This window comes from Myxocyprinus asiaticus, chromosome 29 (assembly GCF_019703515.2).
Source record: "Myxocyprinus asiaticus isolate MX2 ecotype Aquarium Trade chromosome 29, UBuf_Myxa_2, whole genome shotgun sequence".
Classification (NCBI taxonomy): domain Eukaryota; kingdom Metazoa; phylum Chordata; class Actinopteri; order Cypriniformes; family Catostomidae; genus Myxocyprinus; species Myxocyprinus asiaticus.
Genome location: NC_059372.1, coordinates 15,867,998 through 15,895,045, shown reverse-complemented (window position 1 = coordinate 15,895,045; position 27,048 = coordinate 15,867,998). Strand labels below are relative to the sequence as shown.

Below are 27,048 nucleotides of genomic sequence, written 5' to 3'. Positions count from 1 at the left end.
ATTTAACACACACACACACACACACACGCACACACAGTAACTTATGTCATTTTGGATGTTTGGTGTATTTCAGATGAACAACTGGTTGCTGCTCATGTATTTACTGGATAAATCCACATATGTTTAAGGTAAATACTTTCACGACAGGTTGCAAAATGTTGATATGAACATACTCTCAAAATGCTCATAGCTACAATGTTAGCTCATACCCACACCAGAGAAAAGATGTAGCCTTCACAAGTACACCTTTCTATCTGCTGAAAAATGTGGAATATATAACTGCAGGATATCGAAGTGTCTGACTTGGTTGCTTGGGAACTTTTCTTATTTTTATTTTGTGTGTGTGTGTGTGCGTGTGTGTAAAACAGCCCTTGAGGAGAGGTGCAGACATTCCACACTCACTTCGGTTCAGTCTTTCTTAACCAGTTCACATACATGCACACACAAAGGCCAGGCCCCCTCAGAACCATATCGTGTACCAAAACAGTCTTCATAATTCATGAGTTCCTCACCAGATGAAAAGAGGGAAAGATTCCTTTACCTGTCCATTATTCAAAACCCCTCTGGCCATTGGGGAGCAGCCACAACACAGTTGCTCATAAACATGTTACAAAACACACACACCTCAAATGCTCAAACATTAGCCTAAATAGCTGGTTACAATTGTGAAAGCATTCCACGGTCAAGGAAATCATAAACATTTGGTTGTATATTCTAAGTAATTTTAATCGTAACTTAAGTTGTTAAAAAAAAAAAAAAAAATTGTTGAAAATTTAGCAAAATTACATTTTCATATTCCTGAACAACAGTTCCCTGCTTTAACCTTCCAGTGAATTATTAAATATTCTTAATTTGCAATCTTCCCCATAAACTGGTTTATGCATCTTCATCCTTTGGCACTGGCTGGCAGAGTTGAGTGATGTCATTGAGACGCATTCATTCATAAAATGAGAAACATGATAGCGGATTAAAACTTACAAAGAGCATCAGTCAAATCCTGACCAAACAATTAAGAAACTCAAGAGTAGTCAAATTGTCCTGGGACTGAGGGATTAGAGAAAGGGAGAGCAAGAGGGGAGGTAATGGGAGGAAGGGATGTTGACTAAAGGAATATTCCAAGTCCAATACACGTTCTGCTCACTTAACAGCATTTGCAGCATAATGTTGATTTCCACAAAAAATTAATTCAACTCGTCCCTCCTTTATTAAAAAGTAAAAAACAAAAACAAAAACAAAAAAAAAGCAAAAAAGCAAAAATAAATGTTAATATACACACCATTTCAAATGTATAGCCACAAGATATAAACATGACATGTAAATCATGTCATGTATAATGTTTACATCTTGTGGTTTTATTTTTGAAATGATGTGTATTTTAGCGTTTATGGACTGACCCAAATCACTTCCATTGTGAATGCCTTTTTTTTTAAATAAATGAGGGACGATTCAAAATTAATTGTTTGACCTTAACTTGTATTGAACCCGGAATATTCCTTTAAAGTAATAGTTTAGACCCAAAAATAAAAATTAAGCCATCATTTACTCACCCTCCTGTTGTTCCAAACCTGTATGACATTCTTTTCTCCAAGGAAAAATAAAATAGATGTTAGGCAGAATGTTTGCCTCGGATACCATTAACTTTCACTGCATCTTTTTTTCCATAAAATGGCCACACAGTGAATGGTAGCCAGAACTTTGAAGGTCCAAAAAGCACATAAAGGCAGCATAAAAGTAATCTATATGACTGCAGTGGTTAAATCCATTTCTTCTGAAGCAATATGATAGGTGTGGGTGAGAAACAAATAAATATTTAAAGGTGCTGTAAGCAATATTTTCATGGAAAGGTATGCAAAAAATTGTCCTACTCCCTGAAAGATATTAATGAAGTGTCATAAGATAACTCACCTGTCTATGTGAGAGCACTAGACTCTGTAAACCGTAAAAAACAATTGTGCCTGTGGTCCGCGGACAATGACGCTTTTGACCTGTCAATCATTTTGCGTGTTCTCATAGTTTTTTATTAGTTGTATCGAATTATTGAGGCTTACTGACATTTTTTAAGCCATGTTGTTCATAGCAGTTGTCTGTTGAGAGCGCTATTTAGCTTCTGTTGTTTTAAACAACCTTTTCTACATAATGTCAGTCTCAATAAAGCTAATTTGTTATCTTTGGAGTGCGGGGTTTTGAAAAGAGGGGGCTTGGCTAATTCAACGTCTTGTGAAAGTAGAACGGCTGAAATAGCTTACAACACCTTTAAGTCCTTTTTTACTATAAATCTCTACTTTCACTTTCTTCTTTTTTTTTTTTTTGGCATTTGCATTCTTTGTGCATATTGCCACCTAATGGGCAGGAAAGAGAATTAATAGTAATTTTTTTTCAATCCGATACCAAGTACTTTTAGGCCAACATCGCCGATATCGATACCAAAACTGATACCTCTATTAAATTTAATTTTTACGAATTCTTTGGATAAAATTAGTAACTTAAATTATTACTTAATTTTTATATATATATTTATAGGCCTAAACAGAATATTATTATGCTGCTTTGTTTACCCTTTAAAAATTAGTTAGTATAAGCCATATAAAACCTAAAAATTAACCATAGATATTATTATACGGTTACTATTACTAAAACCAAGTTACCATATGGATACTACAGTAATGCTGTAATAAACCCATAGTTAATTGTATCAAAACCTTGGTAACTGCCAAAAAGAAACAAAAAACTTGGTTACTACAGTCATGGTTCCTACAGTCATGATTACTAACTTACTACAATAATACTGCAGTAAATCCAATTTACATTTTCATTAGGGTATCATTTATTAACGAGGATTAAAGATCATTATCAATGTTTTAACAACTTTGAATTTAAATAAACCTTTAAAAATTGTCACACAAGCCCATTATAATACATGTCACGTCTAGATTTGTCATTACTTAGTGTGAATAACTAGATGCTCTTTTTCTGTCACCTTAGGAATGCATTGCTCCCTCTTTGAAGCTAGTGTATTTTAGCATTTCTGCGCGTCAAGATGAGCGGAAGAAAAAATAGTTCCGGTGACATGCAACTACTCGCTTATATAATTTTTTTTTTTCCACTTCGAAGCTTATGGGATGCATTCATATTCATGTAATCTAAATAATAAGATCACTAGTTTTTTAAAAAAAAAAGAAAGAAACTTCAGAATCAATATTTTTATATGAGGATCAATATTATTGATACTACAACAGAATCAGAAGTATCGATACTTTAGTATCGATCTGTCCATCCCTACTCATCGTATTGCTTCTGAAGATATGGATTTAACAACTGGACTCTTATGGATTAATTTTATGCAGCCTTTATATGCTTTTTGGACCTTCAAATATCTGGCCACCATTCACTTGCATTGTATGGACCTATAGAGCTGAGATATTCTTTAAAAATCTTAGTTTGCGTTCAGCAGAAGAAAGAAAGTCATTCATATCTGGGATGGCATGAGGGTGAGTAATGAATTTACATTTTTGGGTGAACTAGCCCTTTAACATCAACTGACACTGTACTGGCTGCTTCTTCCCTTGCTTCTATCTCTTTCCTTTATTGCCTCTTTCTCTTCCTCTCTGATCCTCTTGTTACCCAAAGTCCATTCTGAGTATTTCTGTCTTTTTGTCAGATTTGTTCTGTAACGCAGATGGAAGCATTGGTAAGTTAAGATCCCTGCGCTGTATAGCCGTTCGTAACTGAACAGAGTTCCGTTTCGCGGTACTGGAGATACCTATCCCTCCTCCCCCTCCTGTTACCATGTTCCTCTTCTCCTTTGCATGTCTCAAGTTTTTAATGATGAGAGCTTGTTGCCTCTGTGATGGAAACAATGGTGGTTTAGACCCATTTATTAAGAAAGGAGAGGAGCCTGTGCCAACTGTGGCGTGGCACGCAAGACCAACCCATGTGACTTTTCTAGGCAAAGCTTCTTTTAGTGTTGCAGTGTGGCGTAGTCGTGGTAATGGGGAGGTTTGTGTTATGGTTTCCATAGCACTGAGGTGGCGACCATTATAGGTTTTCTCCTCAATGGCCAGTAACAGATCTTTAAAGCGCTGCCCCGTTCTGGGAGATGCACCTTTCTCAGTGTAGAATGTCTGCAACTTGCAATCATCATGTTGATGTTCAGATTCCAACCCTTGATGTTTGTCAGAGTAGGGTGGTCTAAGATCATGTGGTTTGACTGATGCTTTCATTGTCTGGGAGGCTCTAGAGGTGTCTATGTTTACAGTGGCATCACAAGGAGCCGAGTCACAGAGTTTGGTGTCACTCCCCTCTCTGCAGGAACACTTAGGAGGTGAGACACGAAGCATCTCTTTTTCACCAAAAGTTGAGACTGAAATATACACATGCATACAAATTCTGTAAACTCTGTAAAACTGAGTTTGCACAAACACCCACATCTATTTGCAGCAGATAAATTAATTGCATTGTATGAACATGTGGAAGTTCTAAAATCATGAATGTATTTGAGATTTGCCAATCATCAGAGAGGATAAATGCAAAGGGATGAAAACAAAATGCAATGAAGCAATAATTACAGCTAAGAAAGACAATTACTTCCATAAGCATGAGTATTACCCTTAGGAATCAGACCATCATGTGTCTCCACAAGTATGGCAATCTCATTAGCTGTGATATTATCCACAGGCAGTGTAGTGGGCAAATCTGCTGTATCCACTAGGCTTGGCTGTTTTGGTCTGATTGTCTCTGCTGGCCTTTTCTTGTCCTGTGATTGGCTCCTCTGGGTCTTACTGGTCTGCCTTGAGCTCCTTTCATTGGCTGTGTCATTCTGAGGAGGCTAGTGAAGAAATAGGGATTTAAATGTATGGCCATTTGTCTGACACAAATATTGTATTGAATTCTTTGATGGCTATAGGTGGAAAGTGGGCGATATGACCAAAATCTTTGATCACAATAATAATATAAATCATAATATAGTTTTCTGGAAAATCAATAAAAATGGGTTTATCTATTAAACAATCATATTGTAATGCATATTTTTGGATAATGCAAAACAAAGTCAGTCAATTAAATACTTTATAAATGAAAACTACTTCCTCTTATATAATTTTCTCTTTATTTGAAACTTGTCATAGTCAAAATAAATAAGTAAATAAATAAAAATACCACTCAACTTGACTTTAATATCAACCTTACCATGATGCTAAATTTCTTATGCCACATTTCAGACCAATATTTTTATTATTTTAAACTTTCCTTAAGAAACTCATGAACTTTTCAAAGCAATGCAACAAAGAAATACTACATAAATAAAAAATATCCAATATTCAAAATTATGCAAACATTTCTTGCAGAAAATAAATATCAAATAAATATAAACACTTCTTGCAAACATTTTCTTGACTGAATTAATGTGGAGTGCATCTTTTGGCTTTCATAATATTCTTTTGATTGCTTCATTTTGAGGTGGTAAAACAGATTGCTTGTATTACCATGAGTGATTATTGTTGAGCAACAGTTTGTAGATGACATTTTTCTGCTTTGTGTCGGCTTTTGTGAACCCAATCCATGTCTACACCATAGATGTGGTACCTGTCATTTTAATAGCAAGCTCCTCTTCATTTTCTTGACTTGTTTGGGAATCGTCCTGTTCTGTGTGTTCTGTTGAAAATTATTTGTCCATGTTTCTTCACTTCTCTCAGTCTCATGTGCAGCCCTGCCCACTGATTAATACGCCTATGCCGCACACATTGATATTTACATATTGCGATATATACGATATTGCAAAATCTTTCGATTGACACTTTATATCGTAGCCACGATATATATCGTCATTACGCATAGCCATAGATGAAAGTAAATTCCTGCTGCTGACTCTTAGCACCTTCACTACTTTTCTTCCTCGACAAGCCCTTATTGAGAAGATTCCTTTCGCTATTCTTTTCTCTCTGAGGACAACAACTGACATGTTACAGTAGCTCTATTCTGAAATCTAGTGGTTTCTACCTTGACAGCTTTTTAAGGCATCATACACAGGCTCCTAATGCGAATGCTTTTCCAAAGAGTAGGCATTAACATTATTCTTATACCAGAATCACATACCTGTATATCCTTTATGTTGTCACGATACCAAATTTTCAATAGTCTGTACCAATACCAGTGAAATTTCACGGTTCTCGATACCAATTTTGATACCACAGCAAAAATATGCTAATACGGTAATGTGTTATTGAACACACTCCTTTAGCCTTTTTAAAGTTACATTTCAATGTAAATAATACATTTAAAAAAATGCATGTTTCCTTCAAGTGTTTCTCAATTAAGTATGCATCGCTTAAGTGTTTTTAAGTTGGGCCCTATTTAAAAAAAAAATTCCCCAAATCCTTTTTTCCTTTTTTTATTATTTAGAATTCCTTGTTTTAAAGTTTAATTTAATTTCATCATCAAAATGGTGTCTAATCAAATTCATTCTTAACACTTTTAACAAGTAAAAATAGAACAATTACTTTTCAACATACCATTGCATTTTTTTTAAACAAACTTTTATTCAGTACAACAGCATTCTTGCTTGCGATATTTTTCTTATTTTTAATTAGTATTATTATTTATTATTATTCATATCACTACAGTGAATATTACATTTTACTACACAGTTGTAATATCTTTCGGTTGCAATTTCTTCAATTTCATGTGTCTAGCTTTTATTTTGAATTGTGCTTTTATTTTGACTTGAGCTATGATTTTGACATGTGTTTTGATGGAAGTTTAACTTCTCGGGATAAACAGTTTGCTACATGGCCCAGTGTGATTGTTAAAGTGCAAATGCAGTGATTTATTTATATAAATATATAGTCTACATGTGCTGCCCACTTTGCAGTGGATTAGTGCTCTGCTTTGTCATCTCATACAACTCAAATTATTCTCAATGTCTGTGGAGTTTGGAGTTATAAGTGGTCGCCTTCATACATTAATTTAAAGCATGCAGCTCATGGAGACTAAAATTGCAGCCTTTTACTGTTTGATAATCACACTTGGACTTATCACGATCATAGTTTGATTAATTGTCAAATCAAATCAAAATCAAATCAATTTTATTGTCACACAACCATATACACAAGTGCAATAGTGTGTGAAATTCTTGGGTGCAGTTCCGAGCAACATAGAAGTCATGACAGTGATGAGACATATACCAATTTACAATAAACATCAGATTTACACAACACAATTTAAAATCTAATATACACATAATTACACACAACACAATATACAAATAATAACATACAATGTACAATATACAATACACACAATATAGAATACACATTATACAACAAAAAGTATATATAGTATATATAAAATGTACAGTAGGTTGTATTGTACTGTATTGACATTCAGGCTGTCGGTTGATAGTCAGTTGCCAGTGTGTTGTTAAGAGAATATAATTTATGACAGTGCAGTGTGAGATAATAAGATTAATAAAGTGCAGTGCTGATGTATATTGATCGTGAGAGATCAAGAGTTCAAAAGTCTGATTGTTTGGGGGAAGAAGCTGTCATTAAGTCGGCTGGTGCGGGTCCTGATGCTGCGATACCGCCTGCCTTATGGTAGCAGTGAGAGCAGCCCATGGCTCGGGTGGCTGGAGTCTCTGATGATCCTCCGAGCTTTTTTCACACACCACCTGGCATATATGTCCTGGAGGGAGGGAAGCTCACCTCCGATGATGTGTCTGCCAATTCGCACCACCCTTTGCAGGGATTTGCGGTTGTGGGAGGTGCTATTGCCGTACCAGGCGGAGATGCAGCCAGTCAGGATGCTCTCTACAGTGCTGGTGTAGAACCGTGTGAGGATGTGGCGGTTCATTCCAAACTTCCTCAGCCATCTCAGGAAGAAGAGGCGCTGATGAGCCTTCTTCACAATGGCCTCAGCGTGGACAGACCATGTGAGTTCCTCAGTGATGTGGACACCGAGGAACTTGAAGCTGCTGACTCTCTCCACCGGTGCTCCATTGATGGTGATGGGGCTGTGTTCCTTTCTCTTCTCTTGAAGTCCACCACAAGCTACTTTGTCTTGCTGATGTTGAGGGAGAGGTTGTGCTCCTTACACCAGCATGTCAGAGTGTGCACCTCCTCTCTGTTTCATCATGGTCAGTGATCAGACTTACCACTGTCGTATCATCAGCAAACTTAATGATGGCATTGGAGCTATGTGTTGCCACACAGTCATGTGTGTACAGGGAATACAGGAGTGGGCTGAGAACACAGCCCTGTGGGGCTCCAGTGTTGAGGGTCAGTGATGAGGAGATGTTACTGCCCATTCTAACCACCTGGTGTCTGCTTGACAGGAAGTCCATGATCCAGCTGCACAGCGAGCTGTTTAAGCCCAGAGCCCGGAGTTTCACATCAAGCTTGAAGGGCACTATGGTGTTGAATGCTGAGCTGTAGTCTACAAACAGCATTCTCACATAAGTGTTCCTTTTTTTCAGGTGGGAGAGAGCAGTCAGTGGAGCGGTTGTTGCGGTAAGCAAACTGCAATGGGTCCAGTAAGGGAGGCAGCACAGAGCAGATGTAATCTCTGATTAGTCTCTCAAAGCATTTGCTGATGATGGGGTTCAAAGCAACATGACGCCAGTCATTTAAGTGTTTTGGTGGTGGACGTTTTGAATCATGTGGGGACCACAAACAAGGAGAGGGAAAGGTTGAAAATGTCCGTAAAACACCAGCCATTTGGTTCCCGTCGGAAGGATCGGATTACATCCGCTACAGAGGCGGAGAGTGAACTAGCCTCTGTAGCTTCGGCCGCGAGAGCTCTCTCCATGAGGGTGGTGTTATTTCCCTCGAAACGAGCATAAAATGTATTTAGCTCATCCGGGAGAGAGGCAGCAGTGTTCACGGTGGAGTTTTTATTCCCTTTAAAGTACGTGATGATATTAATTCCCTGCCACATGCTTCTAGAGTTGGTGTTGTTAAACTGTCCTTCAATATTGTTCCTGTACTGGCGTTTTGCTGCTCTGATAGTTTTGCGGAGTGCATAACTGGCTTGTTTATGCTCCTCCACATTCCCGGAATTAAAAGCGGAGGTCCGCGCATCAAGTGCCGCGCGAACATCGCTATTAATCCAAGGTTTCTGGTTGGGGTAGATCTGTATTGTTTTGGTCGGAACAACATCCTCTGATGAAACACGTTACGCATTCAGCGTAAAGCTAAATGTCATCATCAGAGGCGGACCGGAACATCTCCCAGTCCGCGTGATCATAACAGTCTTGTAGCGTAGAGTCTGATTGGTCCGACCAGCACTGGATCGTTCTGAGGGTGGGTGCTTCCTGTTTCAGTTTCTGCCTGTAAGCGGGCAGAAGCAGAATGGATGAGTGGTCCGATTTGCCAAATGGTGGGCGGGGGAGGGATTTGTAGCCATCCCGGAAGGGAGAGTAGCAATGGTCCAAAACCCGGTCCCCTCATGTGTTAAAACTGATGTGTTGGTAGTATTTCGGTGCTATTGACTTGAAGTTGGCTTTGTTAAACTCCCCGGTCACAATGAACGCAGCCTCAGGGTGCGTGGTTTCCTGCTAGCTTATACTACCATACAGTTCCTTGAGTGCCCGGTCTGTGTCGGCTTGTGGCGGGATGTACACAGCAGTGATAATGACCACTGTGAATTCCCACCGTAGCCAGAGTGGTCGACACAGAAGCATGAGAAATTCCAGATCAGGAGAGCAGAAAGACTTGATAAAATGTATGTTCCTCTGATCACACCAGGATTTGTTGATCATAAAACATACACCACCACCTCTGATTTTACCTGAGAGGTCTTTCGCTCTGTCTGCTCGGTGCACGGAGAACCCCGCGTGTTCGATGGCTGAGTCTGGAATCTCCGCAGACATCCAAGTTTCCGTAAGGCAGATAATGCAGCAGTCCCTTGTCTCTCGTTGGAAAGAGATCCGCGCTCTCAGCTCGCAGAGCTTTTTTTCCAGAGACTGAAAATTTGCCAGTAGAATACTGGGTAGCGGGGGTCGATTTGCACGATGTCTTACTCTGATGAGAACGGCGGCTCTATTTCCCCTTTTCCTTCTGCGTTTCCATGGCCGGGCTGCCCAGACCAAGGGCTCCGCTGCCGTGTTTGTAAACAGCGGAAAAATGTAAGACCACTGAGCCAGCCAGGAGTCAAACCTAGAATCTTCTGACCCCTAGTCAGACGTGTTATCCATCGCACTTCAGAGTAAAAGTAGGGACAGAGCACATGCTCAAATAAGCGTGTGAGCATTTAAAAGCAGTCATGTGTCAGTCAGACAGTGTGCTGGTGATCGAATTAAGTCAGTGCTCTGTTCTACTGGTACTGCAGAAACACTGGTATCATGACATCTTTTTTATTTTAATACCGACTTTGTACCGTACACTAATAACCTTTATAGATTAGCCAATCAGTGAAAAAACAACCTGGTCTCATTGTATCACATTACTTTACCTACATTTTGCAAAATGATTTTTACTTGGCTCGTTGTACGTATCGTAGCAGTTTCCTGGTGAAATAAACACTAGAGGTGCTAGTACAATAATGACTAATCACTTTCTCTCAAATCATGAGTAAAACAGCAAATTATCAGTTCATATACACATACTTTTTGCCCTAATCTCACATTTGCTTTTATTACTATATCAGTTTGATTTAGGTTTAAATTTTAGGGTAGAGAGGTAAGCTTTGTTGATTTAAAACTAAATTAAATGCTTTAATAAAGCATTAACCTTAAGAAAAACTGTTTGAAAAAAACATTCGACTTGCTTTTAGTGCCACACAGTGGACATTTCACATCGGAACTGGCACCATACTTGTAATGAACCACATAATGTCATTTTGCAAAAATGTTGCCACAGTCACATAATTTTTATGAGATCTGTCTGGATAAAATGAAAGAAATGACTTCTAAAAATCAACACTGAATAGTATTGATATAAAAAGGTACATTTACTAAAATTGACTATTTCACCCAATATTTGTAGGTATTTTTGTGGTAGAGTATTAGCTTAGCAGCATGCATGTGCCAATCTCTTATTAATTAATCTCTTAGGTGCTTTGCGTGAGGAATGCTATTTGTGTATCCGTGGAAGTGACCATTATGAGTGTTGCTGCCAGTAAAGAGCGTTTCAACTCACTTATGAGGTTACATTTCGGTTAGGATTCTGCTTTAGAAGGTAGCTGCCTATCTGGGCATGGCAGCTCACCAGGATTTGGAACAGAGCCATGAGTGAGTGTACATGTGTGCTTATGTTATAAATTTGAAGTTTGTGCATTTTTTGTTTTACCTTAATGGTCTTGACTCCTTTCTGATGCCTAGTGAGTTTTTTCAGCAGTAGATGGTAGGAAGCTAAGATGGCAGACGGTTTGTTGTTGATGACAGTATGAATGATATCAGAAAGACCATAGCCTAGAGATTCTGTCATGTAATTTAACACAGCTGAATTTAGATCCTCAGGACACAGCCTAAAGAAATGATAAAGCCACACAAATACTTCTCAGTATTGTACATGTTTGATTTTTGAAGATGCATATTGTGTCTCAATTTGCTAATTTTTACATAATTTGTAAGTCTATGTCCTTTTGTGTAACAGTATATTTAGTGATGCGAACAACTGTACCTGTTTTTATAAGTGACTGTATGGAGGGGTCTCTTGGCATAACCCTCATTCAACCATTTATCCTCCATTGCTGCTTTGACTGTGGGCCTTTTTGTTGGTTCTGGCTCCAACAGAGACAAGACAAACTGAACAGCCGCTAGAGAGAGAGAGAGAGAAGAGAAAGAGAAAGAGAAAGAGAAAGAGAAAGAGAGAAAATCCAAAACTTCACACCTTGATATATTGACTGCTAAAAACTCCTCTTGTTTTTAAAGTGGAGAAGATACATTGGGATGCACAAATCTGAAAACACAAGTTAAAACGCTTCTGTTTTGCACTTTTATAATTTAATACAAAGTAGGGCTGTGAATTGATTAAAATTGTTTTAACTAGTTAATCGCACATTATTCTGTGATTAATCACGATTTATCATGGTACATGGTACATTAAAATATACTTTCAAAGAACCTGGTCAGTGAGATATTGGTTAGTCATCATTTATTTTAATTATTTAACCTTACACTTTGGACCTCAACCCATTTGTCAGAGGAGTATGTGTGTGAGTGTTTGTGTGTCAGACCTAAACTGAACTTTCGAGGTGTCTCTTACAGAAGGGCAGATCAGATTCAAGCACTTTGCTCCCCTGTGCCATCTTCTCAATCTAGGGGGACTCCTCAGAACAGATTGCCAGCTTGGCACTGTGCTGGTCTTGTGTGTGTCTGTGTGTACTGAGGTGAAGGTAGTGTTTGTGTCTGTAGACAGTGACGATCACATTTACTCATTCACTTAGAGTGGCATTACAAGCAGTCAAAAGCAGTCAGGATGCAAACAAAGTCAGGTGATGGAAACGTGCTCAGAGAAACACAAAAAATGACATACTGTAAATAGTTATTTAGTCTATGCTTTTATCCAAAGTGACACTGCTAAATGACTGTTCCATAATCTGTTCCATACAATTGTCACTCTACTTTTTAATAACAGGTGGTAATCCACCATTACATAATGTACAAAGTACGTTACAATGATCTAATGTAAACGATATTGGGAAACCCGGCCGGGTTCAGTTCCACTAGTAGACATTTAACGTCACAGTGTGTTTTTATCTGAAGGTTAGTGTACTCTATCTATTTTTGTAATTGGTGAATATCCACTGTTATTAATATTCATGGTGATCAATATTAATGTGCTGGATCAGATGATCTCACAATCTGCTTGAGAAGAAGAACACTTTGAAATGCATCACTGCACTCAACACCTTTTATCTCTTCTCTTGATTTCTCTTTCTCTCTCTGATTATGTATTCAGGATGAAGAACCTCCTGAGGGATGAACCTTTAAGTTTATAAAATGCTGTTGATTGAGTTTAACTTGTATTGAACCAGGAATATTCCTTTAAGATTAGTCTGTTGGAATTATAGCCTAATTAGCTTTATAATTAAATAAATAAAAGTATATGGTATGTTCTCATTTAGATAGCACACAAGTAGGGTTAGGGTTGTGTGTGTGTGTGTTTGTGTGTGTGTGTGTGTGTGGGCAGGATTTGGGTGGTTTACGAGGATATTTTTTTTTAAGGATACAAGCTGGTAATTACAAGGGTATTATGCTATAAATGTGGTTTATGAGGACATTTCTAGTGTCCCCATAATTCAAATCTCTTAAAAAACATACTAAATGATGTTTTTTTGAAAATGTAAAAATGTTTTTTGTGAGGGTTAGGTTTAGGGGTAGGGTTAGGGTTAGGGGATAGAATCTATAGTTCGTACAGTATAAAAATATTTTGTCTATGGAGAGTGCTCATAATGACAGCTGCACCAGCATGTGTGTGTGTGTGTGTGTGTGTGTGTGTGTGTACAGTTTACCTTTGCTGATATCTGATGGAATAGCACCGATTTCTCCATTCACCATTTTCTGATGGAGTTGCTTTATGTTGAAGGGCTCCACCGTAAACGGCAAAGTGCCAGTCAACATGGCAAACATACTAACACCCCTGCAACAAAGGCAGACACAGAAAAACACAGGCATACGATGTTATTCAACAGCCTCAAAAGACACCCATTTGATGTTAACTCCCAAAAATATTGTATAACTTCATTTACATAATCACAAATGAATGCCTTTAAAATTTACATACATTTAAGATTACATACATACACATACGTCATTATTAGTACAAACACACATATACTCTGTGTACTCACACAGACCACACATCCACTTTAGGGCCGTACTTCCTGTGGGCCAGCAGTTCAGGGGCAGCGTAAGCAGGACTGCCACACTGAGTATTCAGCAACTCCAAAGAGAGAGAATCTGCCTTCAGAGTGTTACTCAGACCAAAGTCTACACACAAACACACATAAGCAGATGTTAAGCAAAAACATTTAAATCATATAGATATGATAAAATAACATTTATTTTCATTTTACATATTAAGAAATGCTCTTTTGATTTTGCCAGCTTTGCTGTAATTTAGTTGTTCTATCTCAAATGTGACCATTTCATGTGGTGATTACTTTAAAATGTTTCATCGCTATCAGTCATCCTCAGAAGTCATGTTAGCTATTAGTGTTAGATTAGTGTTACAGCAAGTAAGCTTTGAGGAAAACCCTTCAACTTTAGATTGATGTACATTTAAACACCACGTAAAAAGGGACAAAATCCAATACACGACCAAATACAAACAGAAACACTCACCTACAATCTTAATGTTGTTGTGTTCATCTAGCAGGAAGTTCTCAATCTTCAGGTCTCTGGTCAAACACACAGTACATCCAGAGATTGGTTATTTAAAAAACACACGCATGTACACACATATTCCTGATATGGAAGTCAGATCACCTTTTCCTATGTGCTGGAATCAATGACCGGCTATGAACCTTTGCTGTGCTCAAACATTTAATAAAACTATGTCAATTAAAAAGGGATTTGAATTAAAGACCAGACCTATGAGTGTTATTGTTAGTGACATCACAACGTGGTGGTCCTTCATGTTCCAATCATTCTGCAAAGTTTTACTTTTACTCATACACCCCCCTCCCCTTGCTTTCTCTTCTCTTACACCCTCCTTCTCCTTTATTTCTTCTTTGTTATAGACACTCACACTCACTTTGGCGACCGTATGCTCCTCACATTTAATATGAAATTGTATGAGAAACCCATAAAAATATCACAGCCCTTAAAGCTATTTTAATTTTTCTCCATTTTTACAGACATGGCTGATATCTCAAAGCTCAATAGTCGGCTTAGTGTGCCTTATCACATGCAGATGCTGTCCCTAAACTGTCTGAAGTACAGACAAAAGGCTTAAAGGAGTTGAAAACTACCCTAAATGTGTCATTATTTAAGTTCTCTAACAGACATGGTATACATTAAAGAAAACTTGATTACTTTCCAACAGTTTGGCTTTGGTTTTGGATTTTTATTAGTGTATATGTGTGTGTGTTTTATGGAGAGTTTAGCAGAGACAGATTCAAGGACATAGGGTGAGTGTTTGTGGAGCCAGTCAATAAAATAGTTTGATTTGATTAATGTCGGTCGAAGTTTGTGAACTGTTGAACTTAGAAGGCCATGAACTGCACAGAGCTGCTCCCTCCCTTCGTTACCATGGGGATTGTACATTTGTTGACTAACCCGCAGGGTAGCCAAGTGTGTGTGTGAGTATGTAAGTTAATGTATATTCTTTGATCCTTTACACACCCTAATAAAGGCTCTTTACAGAGGGGAGTGTGTGTGTGTGAGAGAAATCTGCATTATGAAGCTTCATCGTGGGACTCCATTAGTAAGGAAGTCAGTGAATGATGTGTTAACTTTGGCTGATGATGTCATGAGAAGCCAATGGCATTCCAGCTCTTGCCTCAATTAGACGCAATTAGACAAAACACATAGTGAGAAGCTTTAGAAGCTAACGAGGACCTCTCATAAACAGTCAATGATATTTACTACCTCTAAACATAACCCTCACAGACACCTGTTGAGATTATTAGATTTAAAGGGGTCATGACAGGCTTTTTAAAATTAATTTATGTTCTTTGAGGTTCACCTATAATATTAATTAAGTGTTTTGAACAAAAACAGTTATATACTGTATTTGTAAAACATGATCATTTTCCACCCTCATTCTGACCCTGTGTCAGAAACACTCAGTTTTGGTACTGCTTCTCCTTTAAGACTTGACAATAAACACCCACTGTTATGATTGGCTATGTGCACTTGACAGACCTGCACTCTCTACTTGCAGTCTCACTGCTCACCACTAATGGGCAGGCATTGGAAGTGATACGGTAAAGTAGGCGTTGATGAGTTGTTGTGGAGACAGTCAGATGCAAATGTCTACCACAGTGTGACATCACAATGTGGAGGAAGTCGTTTTGGCAGCTTGGTTTCAACAAATGCTCTTTTTGCGGTGAGGAGGAAGTTTTGAGTTCTGAAACTTACAGTATGTTTCTATAGAACAATGACCTCATATACAGTATGATAAAAGATCAAGGAAAATGTTATTCTTTATGTCATAACCCTTTAAATTGAAACATGAGTTGGTGGAGTTATAAGCATTTCAATTAGTGAGGACCACTACAAACATCTTCACAAGTCGGTTTTCAAAATGTCAATATATTTGTGAGGGCATTTTCAAAACATGGCCCTCACAAATATAGCCAAACCTACATTAACATAACAAACTTTTTTTTTTTTTTTTTATTTTTTTTTTTACAAACACATTCACAATAGTCTCTTTCACACATTCAACCTTTTCCAGAAAATTAACTGCAATTTTCCAATTAGAGGTCATGTATGAACAAGACTTGTTCGAAAATACTGGTTAAACAGCTCTGGCAATTACCCTGAATGAGAAGCTGTAACATTAACTGAAAAGCTAAATGTTTGTGCTGTGTGAACACGGCCGTAAGATTAATGGTTTGAACATGTACGAGGTCAGGACACGCTGACGTAAGAAGTCTGCTTTGTGCCAATCACAAAGGTCTGACAGAGATGATGCAATTACTCAGGAGTCAAACATTTTTGTCAAATTGGACACAAGTAAATCTAGTCTGAGAATAACTAACATGTTTGATATTTAAGAGCCGATTACAGAGACATTTTTGTAGTGCATGATGGTCCACGACTCAAATCTGAAGGTTTACGGTGAGCAGACAATGGAAATCAAGCATGTCGGGCCACGAAACTGGACAGCAAAGATATGGAGATGTCAAACAAGCGAAGCTCAAAGTGGAGCTTAATTTTAATGCCACTCACCACAAACACGTGTCGCATTCTCTGTCTTTGCACCCAAGACCGCACCGAAATGGGTCTGTATCTTTCGCGACTCAGAACAGAATAGCAGCTACAACAATGGCAGCCAGCTCGTACATCCCTATTTGTTTATATTTGTCATGTGAATGGAGGGCATGTGTTTCCACGTGAGTTTGTGATGATCAGATCGACTTGACAGCCGGAAAGTCTGTGATCTTGCTCGTTTGATCACAGACTCAACTTTCCTTTTTTTAAGAGCCTTAAAATAATTACGTGACTGTGGAGACATTTTTGCGAAATGACATTATATGGTTCCTTAAACGTATCGCGGCAGTTCCAAGGTGAAATGTCCATTAAGTGGAGCTAAAAGTGAGTTACATTTTCTCCCAAACAGATAAAATTTGAAGGTTAAAGCTTTAGTGAATTTTAAATTGAACAAAATCTACCTCCTTAACCTAAACATTAAACCTAAACCTAACCGTTAGAGTGCCTTTAGTGTTCATTTCACTAGGAAAGTCCCGCGATACGTACAAGTAGGTGCATAAAAATCCTTTCTATGTATAGAAAATCTTTGTGCATTAAATTAGGCTCTACTTATTTTGGGGGATTTTTCTGTTATTTTGGTGCATCCGCTACAACATGACAACTATGTTTTGTATATTCTTTGAATATCTGTATGTATGTTCTGTGTGTCAGTTCATTACCTGTGCACTATCCCGTGCCTGTGCAGATGTTCCACTGCGGACAGTATCTGGCGGGTGAACCTACGCACCTCTCTCTCCTCCAGGCGCTTGCGTTCACAGATTTTGTCCATCAGGTCTCCTCCTCCACACAGCTCCATGGCCATGTAATAGCAGTTCTCCGTCTCTAGCGTCTCCAGCAGCAGGACAATGTTCGGATGGCGGATGATTTGGTGAATTCGGGGTTCACGCTTCATGTTCTTTAAGACGTACGAATCCTGACGAGCCATCTTCTTATCTATCACCTTGATTGCCACCTGGCAGACAATGACAGAAATACTCAGTTATGTTTATGACAACTTTGTCTAAGATGCAAATGAAAATTGTATAGTGTATAGAGCTATAAAATTAATAGCTCAGATAATTTAGTTTTTAGAAAAGTTTGATTAGAGACGTTTGAGTTCATACTGATTGCAGACTTTGGCATATTGGCAAACATGAGCACGGTGATAGACATTGGTGAGATCTCTTCTGAAACTCTAAAGGAGACACATGTGAGATCACTTGGGTCTTTTTCTTGGGGGTAAAATCTGAGAAGCTGTAGACTTCATTTTCTCTACATTTTATCTCACTGTTTAGGAGCAGCAATTGATACATTCATTCTATTCGTGATTTGTACTTTCCTATGGGAAAAATCAAGATTACTGTCTTAAGAAAACATCTTTATTTCTAGGTTTTTGCATATATTGAAAGTTGAGTGTTTGGTAGCCAAGAGGAACAACCACTGGCTCTAACCTTTACTTCTAAACCCCTAAAGTTTTTGGGACATGAATGAAGATACATGGATTTAAAGTTACAGGTACTGTTATAAAGCTCATACCAAAGGCTTTGTAACATGTGAATAATTATACATATCAATACCAGGAAAATGGTGTTATAATACTCTTTTTTTCTTAATAATAATAATAATTGTCTTTTTAAAAGATTTAAAATCTTTAAAGAACAAACTTTTGCAGCAACTCTGGTCCTACTGTTTCTTTCTTCAGCTTGTGTGAGAGTGAGAGTTTTCTTGATATTTCCTGATTTCCTATAATATCTACCTATTACAAAGTATATAGATTATAATTTGAAAATAAGAACCTAAAACACCTGACAAAATTACTTCACATGTCTATTCTCTGTGCAAAAGGGATATGGACAAGGTTAGACAGGTTTAGTTTGCTGTCCATACAGTAATTGTGGGGCGGAAGCATGGCACATAACTAAAGCATTTAAACTCCATGATTATAATTTACATTTTCAAACACTAAAATTGACCTGGGTGATGTGTGCTGATCACCATAGCAACCTGTTCAAGTTAACAGAGTGGTTAGGAAGGACTCAGTGATCTGTATAAGAGCTGCTAACATACAGTACACACATGCACAAAGGCCAGACTTACTGATCCATGTAAGCTCTGGTCACCACAGTGAAGAGAGAAGGACAGGTGGAGTTAAAATTACTCTCTCTCTGCCTGTGACAGAAAAGTTTTCCAATATAACTCACTTTGAAGGGTTAAATTTCTCAAAGGTCCAGCAATGTATTTTTTGGACATAACCTAGACATCTAAAGTAATAACATGTTAATATTTCCTCTTTTACATAATAAAATGATTCATATTAGTCTCCAACAATAAGCTTGTCAGTAAAATCTAATTCATATAAAAAATACTACAGAATATAATCAAACATACTGCATGTATGTATAAATGTAAAGGTATACACACATATTACAGTCATTATGTAATTACATTAAAATAATATGAAGAACCACGACAAAATTCTTCCATGATATCCCATTCACAATATTTGCTAATAAAGCTGAAAACCATGTGGAACATTTTACAGAAAATAACTGTAAACTTAATTTAAGCAGGCCCTAACAGCAATTTGCTTGTTTTGTTCCTCACTTGTAAGTCACTTTGGATAAATGACTAAATGTAAATGTAAAATCCCTGAAACAATAAAAATCTAAAGAAAGCCATTAAAAGTCATTGCCATCTATTAGAAACAATAATGTTCATGTGATCTTTGATAAATAATATATCAATAATGTCTGTGATAAAAACCAGCCACTAGCACTAATTACTGTAATCGAAAACATAATTTATTATGCATAAATATTCATGAGATCTATTACATGACCACAATAAACAATCCCAAGTGCCAAAAGAGAACAAGCCAACAAACAATCCATGGTCACCCCACCAAACACAAACTGCCCGACTCAACAGCAGACTTTAGAAGGCAAATTAGCTGATACTGAGATGTGTTTTTTCTGTGTGAATGGGTTAAACCAGTGTGTATGTGTTTGGTGAATAGATTATTACTGTGGTGTGTGTCAGAGATTAGGTAAGAGGGAGTCACTATGGAAGCTGAGCAAGCGAGACAGCATGAAAAATGGATGACAACCCTTCAGCACACTGATGACTGACACCCTCAGTGTGTGACACTATTCCTTTGATTGACAGGTGTCTGCATGCGAGAGATTGGGTGTGTACCACTTACCTTCTCTCCTGTACTGATGTGCATGCCCAGCATAACCTTTGCGAAGGAGCCCTTGTTGATCATTTTGCCCACCAGGTAGCTGCCTACTCGTTTAGTATGAAGAAAGTTTCGGAGCAGGTCATGGGGCACTTTTCCAAGGTAGTGAGGTGCTGCCTGCTCAAGCTCCCCCGAGTCAGTCATGCTCCCATCCAGAGATGACTTCAATACAGCTGGCATGATGCCAGTAATACCTGTCTGCTAGAGGCTCCGGTGGATGACACTTGGCGGGCAGGTATAGAGTGGAGCAAGACGTGGAAGCAATGGAGGAAGGGCATGTGTGATGGAAGCTGGTCGCATTGGTTCTTTTTTGCTGTTCCTGTCAAGGAGAATATCCGATATCCTTTTATGTGCCTATATTGCAGATGCTGAGCTACAATCACATATCCTTCCTGTATGTCATCTGTACCAGGTATATGTCTTTTACTGATCCCTAGCCCCAGATCTACCTCTCTTTATCACTGTTTTTCATCTAGACTGTCTCTCCTCTCTCCAAGGGAATGTTCTTCTGTCAGTCAGGTTAGTTCATGCACCCTTGTCTCTGTGTCTGTATGTGTATGTGTGTGTGTGTGGCAAGTAGATAATTAACTGTATCTGGTCTCAGGTTGATGCAGTGAGCCTAGCGTAGTGTGAGGACACACTACACCATAATGACCCCCTACCACACACACATGCACACACACACATTCAAAAGAACATAAATGGAAAAAACAGCTTTCAAAAATGATGTCACCAACAGCTACTAACATAATGCTTTAGTTCTGATTAAATGGTCACACTCTTGTTCAGCCAACATCTTGTTTTTTGATTCTTTGTCTCTATATTTTCCAATCTGTCTTATGTTAAACTTGAGAAGATTTTCAATATTGAGCACGCGCTTACATATAATAACAACAAAATAACACATAAACATTTCATTACGCTTATGAGCGGGGTTTCAATTTAACCACTATTTTAGTCTATCACTGACTAAGTCAATTATAACACGGGTTAACACCATTAATTAAATGTGTTGTTGTTGTTGTAGTTTTCAGTATGTCTAACAAATATAATTATGAATGATCACAATGTATTTTCATTTGGATTTTCAGGAAGATAATTAAATAACTAATATCTATGAAGCAACAGTTTTCATTTATTGAAAAAGGCTGAAATTCTAGCGTTTTTTTTTTTTAATTCACGAGATAACTAAGCTATAACTTTATGTTAATCCTAATAACTCGCTTTCTTCATACGATGGCACCAAAAAACAATGGTGCCAAAAGCATTGCACCTTCTGGTGGTGATTTTGCCAACAAGTCTCAGGTGTGAGAATTTTAAGTTTTACCGCTGGGTTAATCCCTGTGATATTAAGGGTCATTCTGGTTGGATACCTACTGTACATGCACAAATTTACACCAATTATGCTTAATAATCCGACACTGTGTGTGGTCATGTAAACAAGCCTTAAACCGTTTTCTTTCATCGGGATAAGGTCATAAATGTTTTAACGCAAAAACAGATTGATACTGATAGATGTTTGCCCATTACTCCGATTTCACCTTGCATGTAAATACCATTTACCAGTGTTTACCTGTGTGCACAAGTGTTGTGCCCATGCTTGTTTACATTTTGACGTCAAAAGCAGAAAATAATCAGATGATTTAAAATCTCATGTAAATGCATTTTTATTGTGTTGTTGAATTTTTTTTAATAAGCTGGTTTTTGGTAGTTATCAGCATATTGGTGTGCATGTAAACTTGCTCATTGTTTTCTTTGTAGGAACTTATCTCTCAAAGATCCTGCAGTATACTTAGTGGATTTAACCTGTACATCTAGTAACAGTAATTGAGGTTAATATTTACTCCATTTACACCACTAATTTTATTATGAAAGTTATCTCACTTATCTCATATTATTAATATGCTTAGAACATTAATGTTTCAAATAGTAATATCATCAAATATACAACAGTATTATTGAACAGAATATGAACAAAATGAGTTCCAGTCCACGAATCTAATTGGACGAGAGACTTTCCATGAGTACTGATGGTCTCACACCATCAGCATTCGGATGCTTCACTGTGTGTATCACTCCGCTTGTGTTCGTGCCATTCTAAACTAAAGTGTAAGAGCAGTGCATATGTGTTAAGAGCCATCTGTCTCTTTACATTTAATTTTGTAACATTACATATTTTAGCCAGCAGGTGGTGGCAAAAGAACATTTTTGTGTATAATATGAGCCAGTTAGTGATGTGAAGTGAGTCAGCATCACTCAGTGTTTTCATTCATCAGCACTCCACGATCGCTCGTATTACTACTACACTACTAAAGCTAGGAAATAACTTTAAACAGCTTTAAACTAACAACTTCAGCATTAAGGCTCATCACAGCTGAGAGACACAACAGACTGATTAATTACACAAACTCAAGGCACTTACCTCTTACCGGACTTTCCACATTGGAGAGGACAAAATGGCGGAGACATTGCGGTTTCTATTGTGAAAGACTCTTGTGCACCGGCTACCGTGAAATAGGAAGGAATACCCCCGCTTGGATGACTATTTTTCCACTGAGAAAATAGGATGCATTTCACCAAAATGACATTATCTTCAGAAAGCTGACTAACAGACTACAGCATCATCAACAGGTGATCGCACATGCTCCATGTCTCTCTCTCTCTCTCTCTCTCTCTCTCCACACACACACACACACACACACACACACACATATTTCATTGGTTAATGACGATATGCTGTAATGAATGGTTAATGGGAAGGGCTTGTGTGGCCAATTATTTTAGATCCCACTATAACAACGTGGTTGTTACCTATTAGTATCATAAATGATATTAGATAGGGAAAGAGATATTTAAGTGATTGGTTTTGGCCTTTGAGCAGAGCATGTTTGTAGGGGTCTATGCGCTTGAATGAGAGCCAATTGTTGGATAAGTGTGTGGTTGGAGTCAGGTTTCTTTATTTCTTCCTTATTCGCTCACTCCATCCATGCACTGGAGAGAGAGATGAACTGAACAGCAAGGGGCTGGAATCTGAGCCCCTCCATACTGTACAAATACACACACACACAACACACACACACACACACACACACACACACACACACACACGCTGGTGCGGCTATCCTTATGAGGACTCTCCATAGACATAATGATTTTTATACTGTACGATCTAACCCTGCCTAACCCTCACAAAAACCTTTCTGCATTTTTACATTTTCAAAAAAACATAGTTAACATGTTTAGTATGTTTTTTAAGTGATTTAAATTATGGGGACACTAGAAATGTCCTCATAAACCACATTTATAGCATAATACCCTTATAATTACCAGTTTGTAACCTAAAAAAAATTGTCCTCATAAACCACCCAAGTAAATAGTGACTGAGGCTAACATTCTGCCTAACATCTTCTTTTGTGCTCTATAGAGTGAAGAGAGTTCTTGAGGGTTAGTAAATGATGACAGAATTTATATATTTGAGTGAAATTTTCCTAACTCATCCACAGCAATATATTAGATGCAGTAAGGTAAATATCTATCATTCATTCAGTCTCTCCCTTATGCTCCGTCCACTTTAAGAAAACAAAGTGTGAGTGAAGAAGAAACAAAGAAAGGCCCTATACAGCAGAGCTGTGTGTGTGTGCTTGGTGCCTCAACAGTTTTATATTCATGGTTCAAAGCAGGCCATGACAGAGGGAGCCAGAATGTGCAAACACACAAATGCACACATACGCTCAGAACAAAAAGTTTTGCGTTCACCCCGAAAAAATGCGTTCCAGCCTCCAGGCTTTGGCAAAACACATTGCGGTCAAATTAATAGTGCTGAAAACCTCTGTCCATTTCCTGCTCTGTAAGAAACCAATCCCCAGCAATCCATTAAAGCATATCTTAACACTAAATAACATTTTTAAACCCTGCTGGACTGCCTCTGCACCCACACACTAACATGCTAATCTTTATAAGAAATCTCAGAGCAGGATATCAGCATTCATCATCAGGATAGATCACTCTGCAACATCTTATTAATTAAATCAAAACAACTGACATCCAAAAGAATAATAACTAGCATATGAAGGCAGTAGCAATTCAAAGCACTGTTGTTGTTGTCAGAAACTTCTTGTTATTATCAAAGACTACACCAGGTGAAAGACCCTAAATACAACTTAAGTGTAAAAAAAACTTTACAAAATGAAAATGCAGATGTGTACAGGAAGCTCTTTAATCTTTTTTTGCTCAGATCTACAGGGTAGGTTGGGTATTTGTCTTTTGCATAGTTTTGTTTTTTTTTTTTTTTTACATTCAGACAACTGCTAATAGCTAGCATATGTATTAGCTTTCTTACAATGTTGTGGGGCTGTTTATTTGTTAAAGTAATGGTATCAGAAGGCCACGTGAGGCTTTGAGAGTTCTGGTCAGGTGATCTGGGTTTTACTCAGTCTAAACCTCCATAATTAGCTGTAAATCTATGAAATTAAAATGTAAAAAAATAACAGCATATACAGTTGTGGCCAAAAATATTGGCACCCTTGGTAAATATGGGCAAAGAAGGCTGTGAAAAATATGTATTTTTGGAGAAATATTTTTCTCCAAAACACGTTTGCCACAATTATTGGCACCCCTAGAAATTCTTATGAGTAAAATATATCTGAAGAATATTCCCATTCATATTTGACATTTTTTTAGTACACCTGGGTGACTAGGAACATGAAATTGTTCAGCCATGACTTCCTTTTTCACAGGGGTGTAAATATGAGGTAGCACACAGGCCAAATTCACTTTGTCATCCATCACAATGGGTAAGACCAAAGAATATAGTTCTGATGTGCTGCAAAATGTTGTTGAGCTTCACAAAATGGGAAGTGGCTATAAGAAAATAGCTAAAGCATTGAAAATGCCCATTTCCACCATCAGGGCATTAATTAACAAGTTCCAATCAACTGGAGATGTTACGATTCGGCCTGAAAGAGGATGCATGTCTATATTGTCTCCACGCACAGTGAAGAGGATGGTTCAAGTGGCCAAACATTCACCAAGGATCACAACTGGAATTATTTGGGTCTTGGGGTCAGAAAATCTCAAAACTACAATCAGAAATCACCTACATCACCACAAGTTGTTTGGAAGGGTTTCAAGAAAAAAGCCTCTGCTCTCATCCAACAACAAACTCAAGCATCTTCAGTTTGCCAGACACTACTGGAACTTCAAATGGGACCGGGTTCTATGGTCAGATAAAACAAAAACAGAGCTTTTTGGCAGTAAACACCAGAGATAGGTTTGGCGCACACATAGAGGTAGCCATATGGAAAAGTACCCTATGCCCACGGTTAAATATGGTGGTAGATTTTCAACATTGTGGGGCTGTTTTTATGCCAGAGAACCTGGACATCTTGTTTGGATACATGGCATCATGAACTCTATTAAATATTGATAAAAAATCAAAACCTGACTGCCTCTGCCAGAAAGCTTAAAATGGGCCCTGGTTGGATCTTCCAGCAGGACAATGATCCAAAACAAACTTCAAAATCAACACAAAAAATGGTTCACAAATCAAGGATCTTCCATGGCCATCCCAGTCTCCTGACCTGAATCTCATAGAAAACCTGTGGGGTGAATTGAAGAAGAGAGTCCACCAGCGTGGACCTCTGAGTTTGAAAGATCTGGAGAGATTCTGTATGGAGGAATTGCCATGTGTTCTCCAACCTCATGAGGCATTATAGGAGAAGACTCAGAGCTGTTATCTTGGCAAAGGGAGGTTGCACATAGTATTGAATAAAAGGGTGCCAATAATTGTGCCACACATATATTTGACAAAAAATATTTGTTTTGTGATAAAACTTGTGTTGTGCTTGCAATTGTTTGATATCCATTAGAGGATAGATATTTGTGAATATTTTAAATGAAAGATCAAAAAGGTAAATAATAAAGACATATTTTTCACAGCCTTTTTTGCTCATATTTACCAAGGGTGCCAATATTTTTGGCCACAACTGAGCGGACTATTCTGTTTCAAGCTAATATAAAGTATTCAGTTTGTTCTCTCAGCACAACAATATGGGCTATGTTTGCAATGGAATAATCAACAGTGTTTTATGACTCCCAAAAATTTGTACAAGATGGCAAAATCATAAGATATAATATTTTTATTTAGAACTTTTATTCCCCTAGAGTCTTTTAACAAACAGAATTTCAATACAGGCATCAAATTTTAGCTAGCCTCCAATCCAACACTTTATTTAAGAAAGGAAACATCTGTGAGGAAAATGTCTGTGTCAGTGAAACAAAATGGTAACTTATTCCAATGTATTTATGCTATACAAATGACATATACTTTATGTCATTAACCTGTGCTTCCCTTGTCTCATTCCAAACTCCAATGTTTTTTTCTTCCATCTTACACAAAAGTTATTTTCCTATTAAAATCATGGTTAGCTTTAGGGTTTGAGGAAGGGGTTTAGGTTAGGGGTTAAATGTAGGACAAAACGTAACAACATCGCTGATTGGTTAGTTTATTTTTCTCTATTGTAGTAAAAGCCAACTCGTACAATTTAATTCGATTTCGGCATCTCATACTATTAGTACGATTTGTCATGAGACAGGGAAATACTACCATACTACTTACCAGCTGTACAGTATACACTGAATACTGCCTACTGTTTAAAAATAAAAATAGTATGTGAACAAAGGCATTACACAACATTAAACTTTTGAAACAGTAGTATGCTTCACTGTAATCACATGACCTTATTATGTTGTACATTTAATTCTGTGGCAGTTGTCATCTTGGAAATAAATGTTATTTTGCATTTTATTACAAATGTGTTTAAAAATATTTTCAAATAATGAGTCATGAAAGAAATGTTAAAAATTGTGGGTGATATTACTTACAGCTCATTTATCACACTGAATTGGAAAGTTACAGCACTGGGACACAGTACATAGTGCTGCTCATTTTAGCAAA

At 37.7% G+C, this 27,048-nt stretch overlaps 1 protein-coding gene across 1 annotated transcript; it reads right to left on the bottom strand.

Moving 5' to 3' along the window:
• Positions 1–3,617: 3,617 nt before the first annotated feature.
• On the bottom strand, positions 3,618–20,273 carry LOC127420208 (hormonally up-regulated neu tumor-associated kinase). The gene is made up of 9 exons (XM_051662265.1): positions 20,058–20,273; positions 17,536–17,828; positions 14,279–14,334; positions 13,786–13,924; positions 13,447–13,574; positions 11,613–11,748; positions 11,280–11,457; positions 4,606–4,825; positions 3,618–4,360 (listed from the first exon to the last, which is right to left on the bottom strand). The coding sequence occupies exons 1-9, from the start codon at positions 20,271–20,273 to the stop codon at positions 3,618–3,620; spliced, it is 2,109 nt and encodes a 702-aa protein (XP_051518225.1).
• Positions 20,274–27,048: the final 6,775 nt, after the last annotated feature.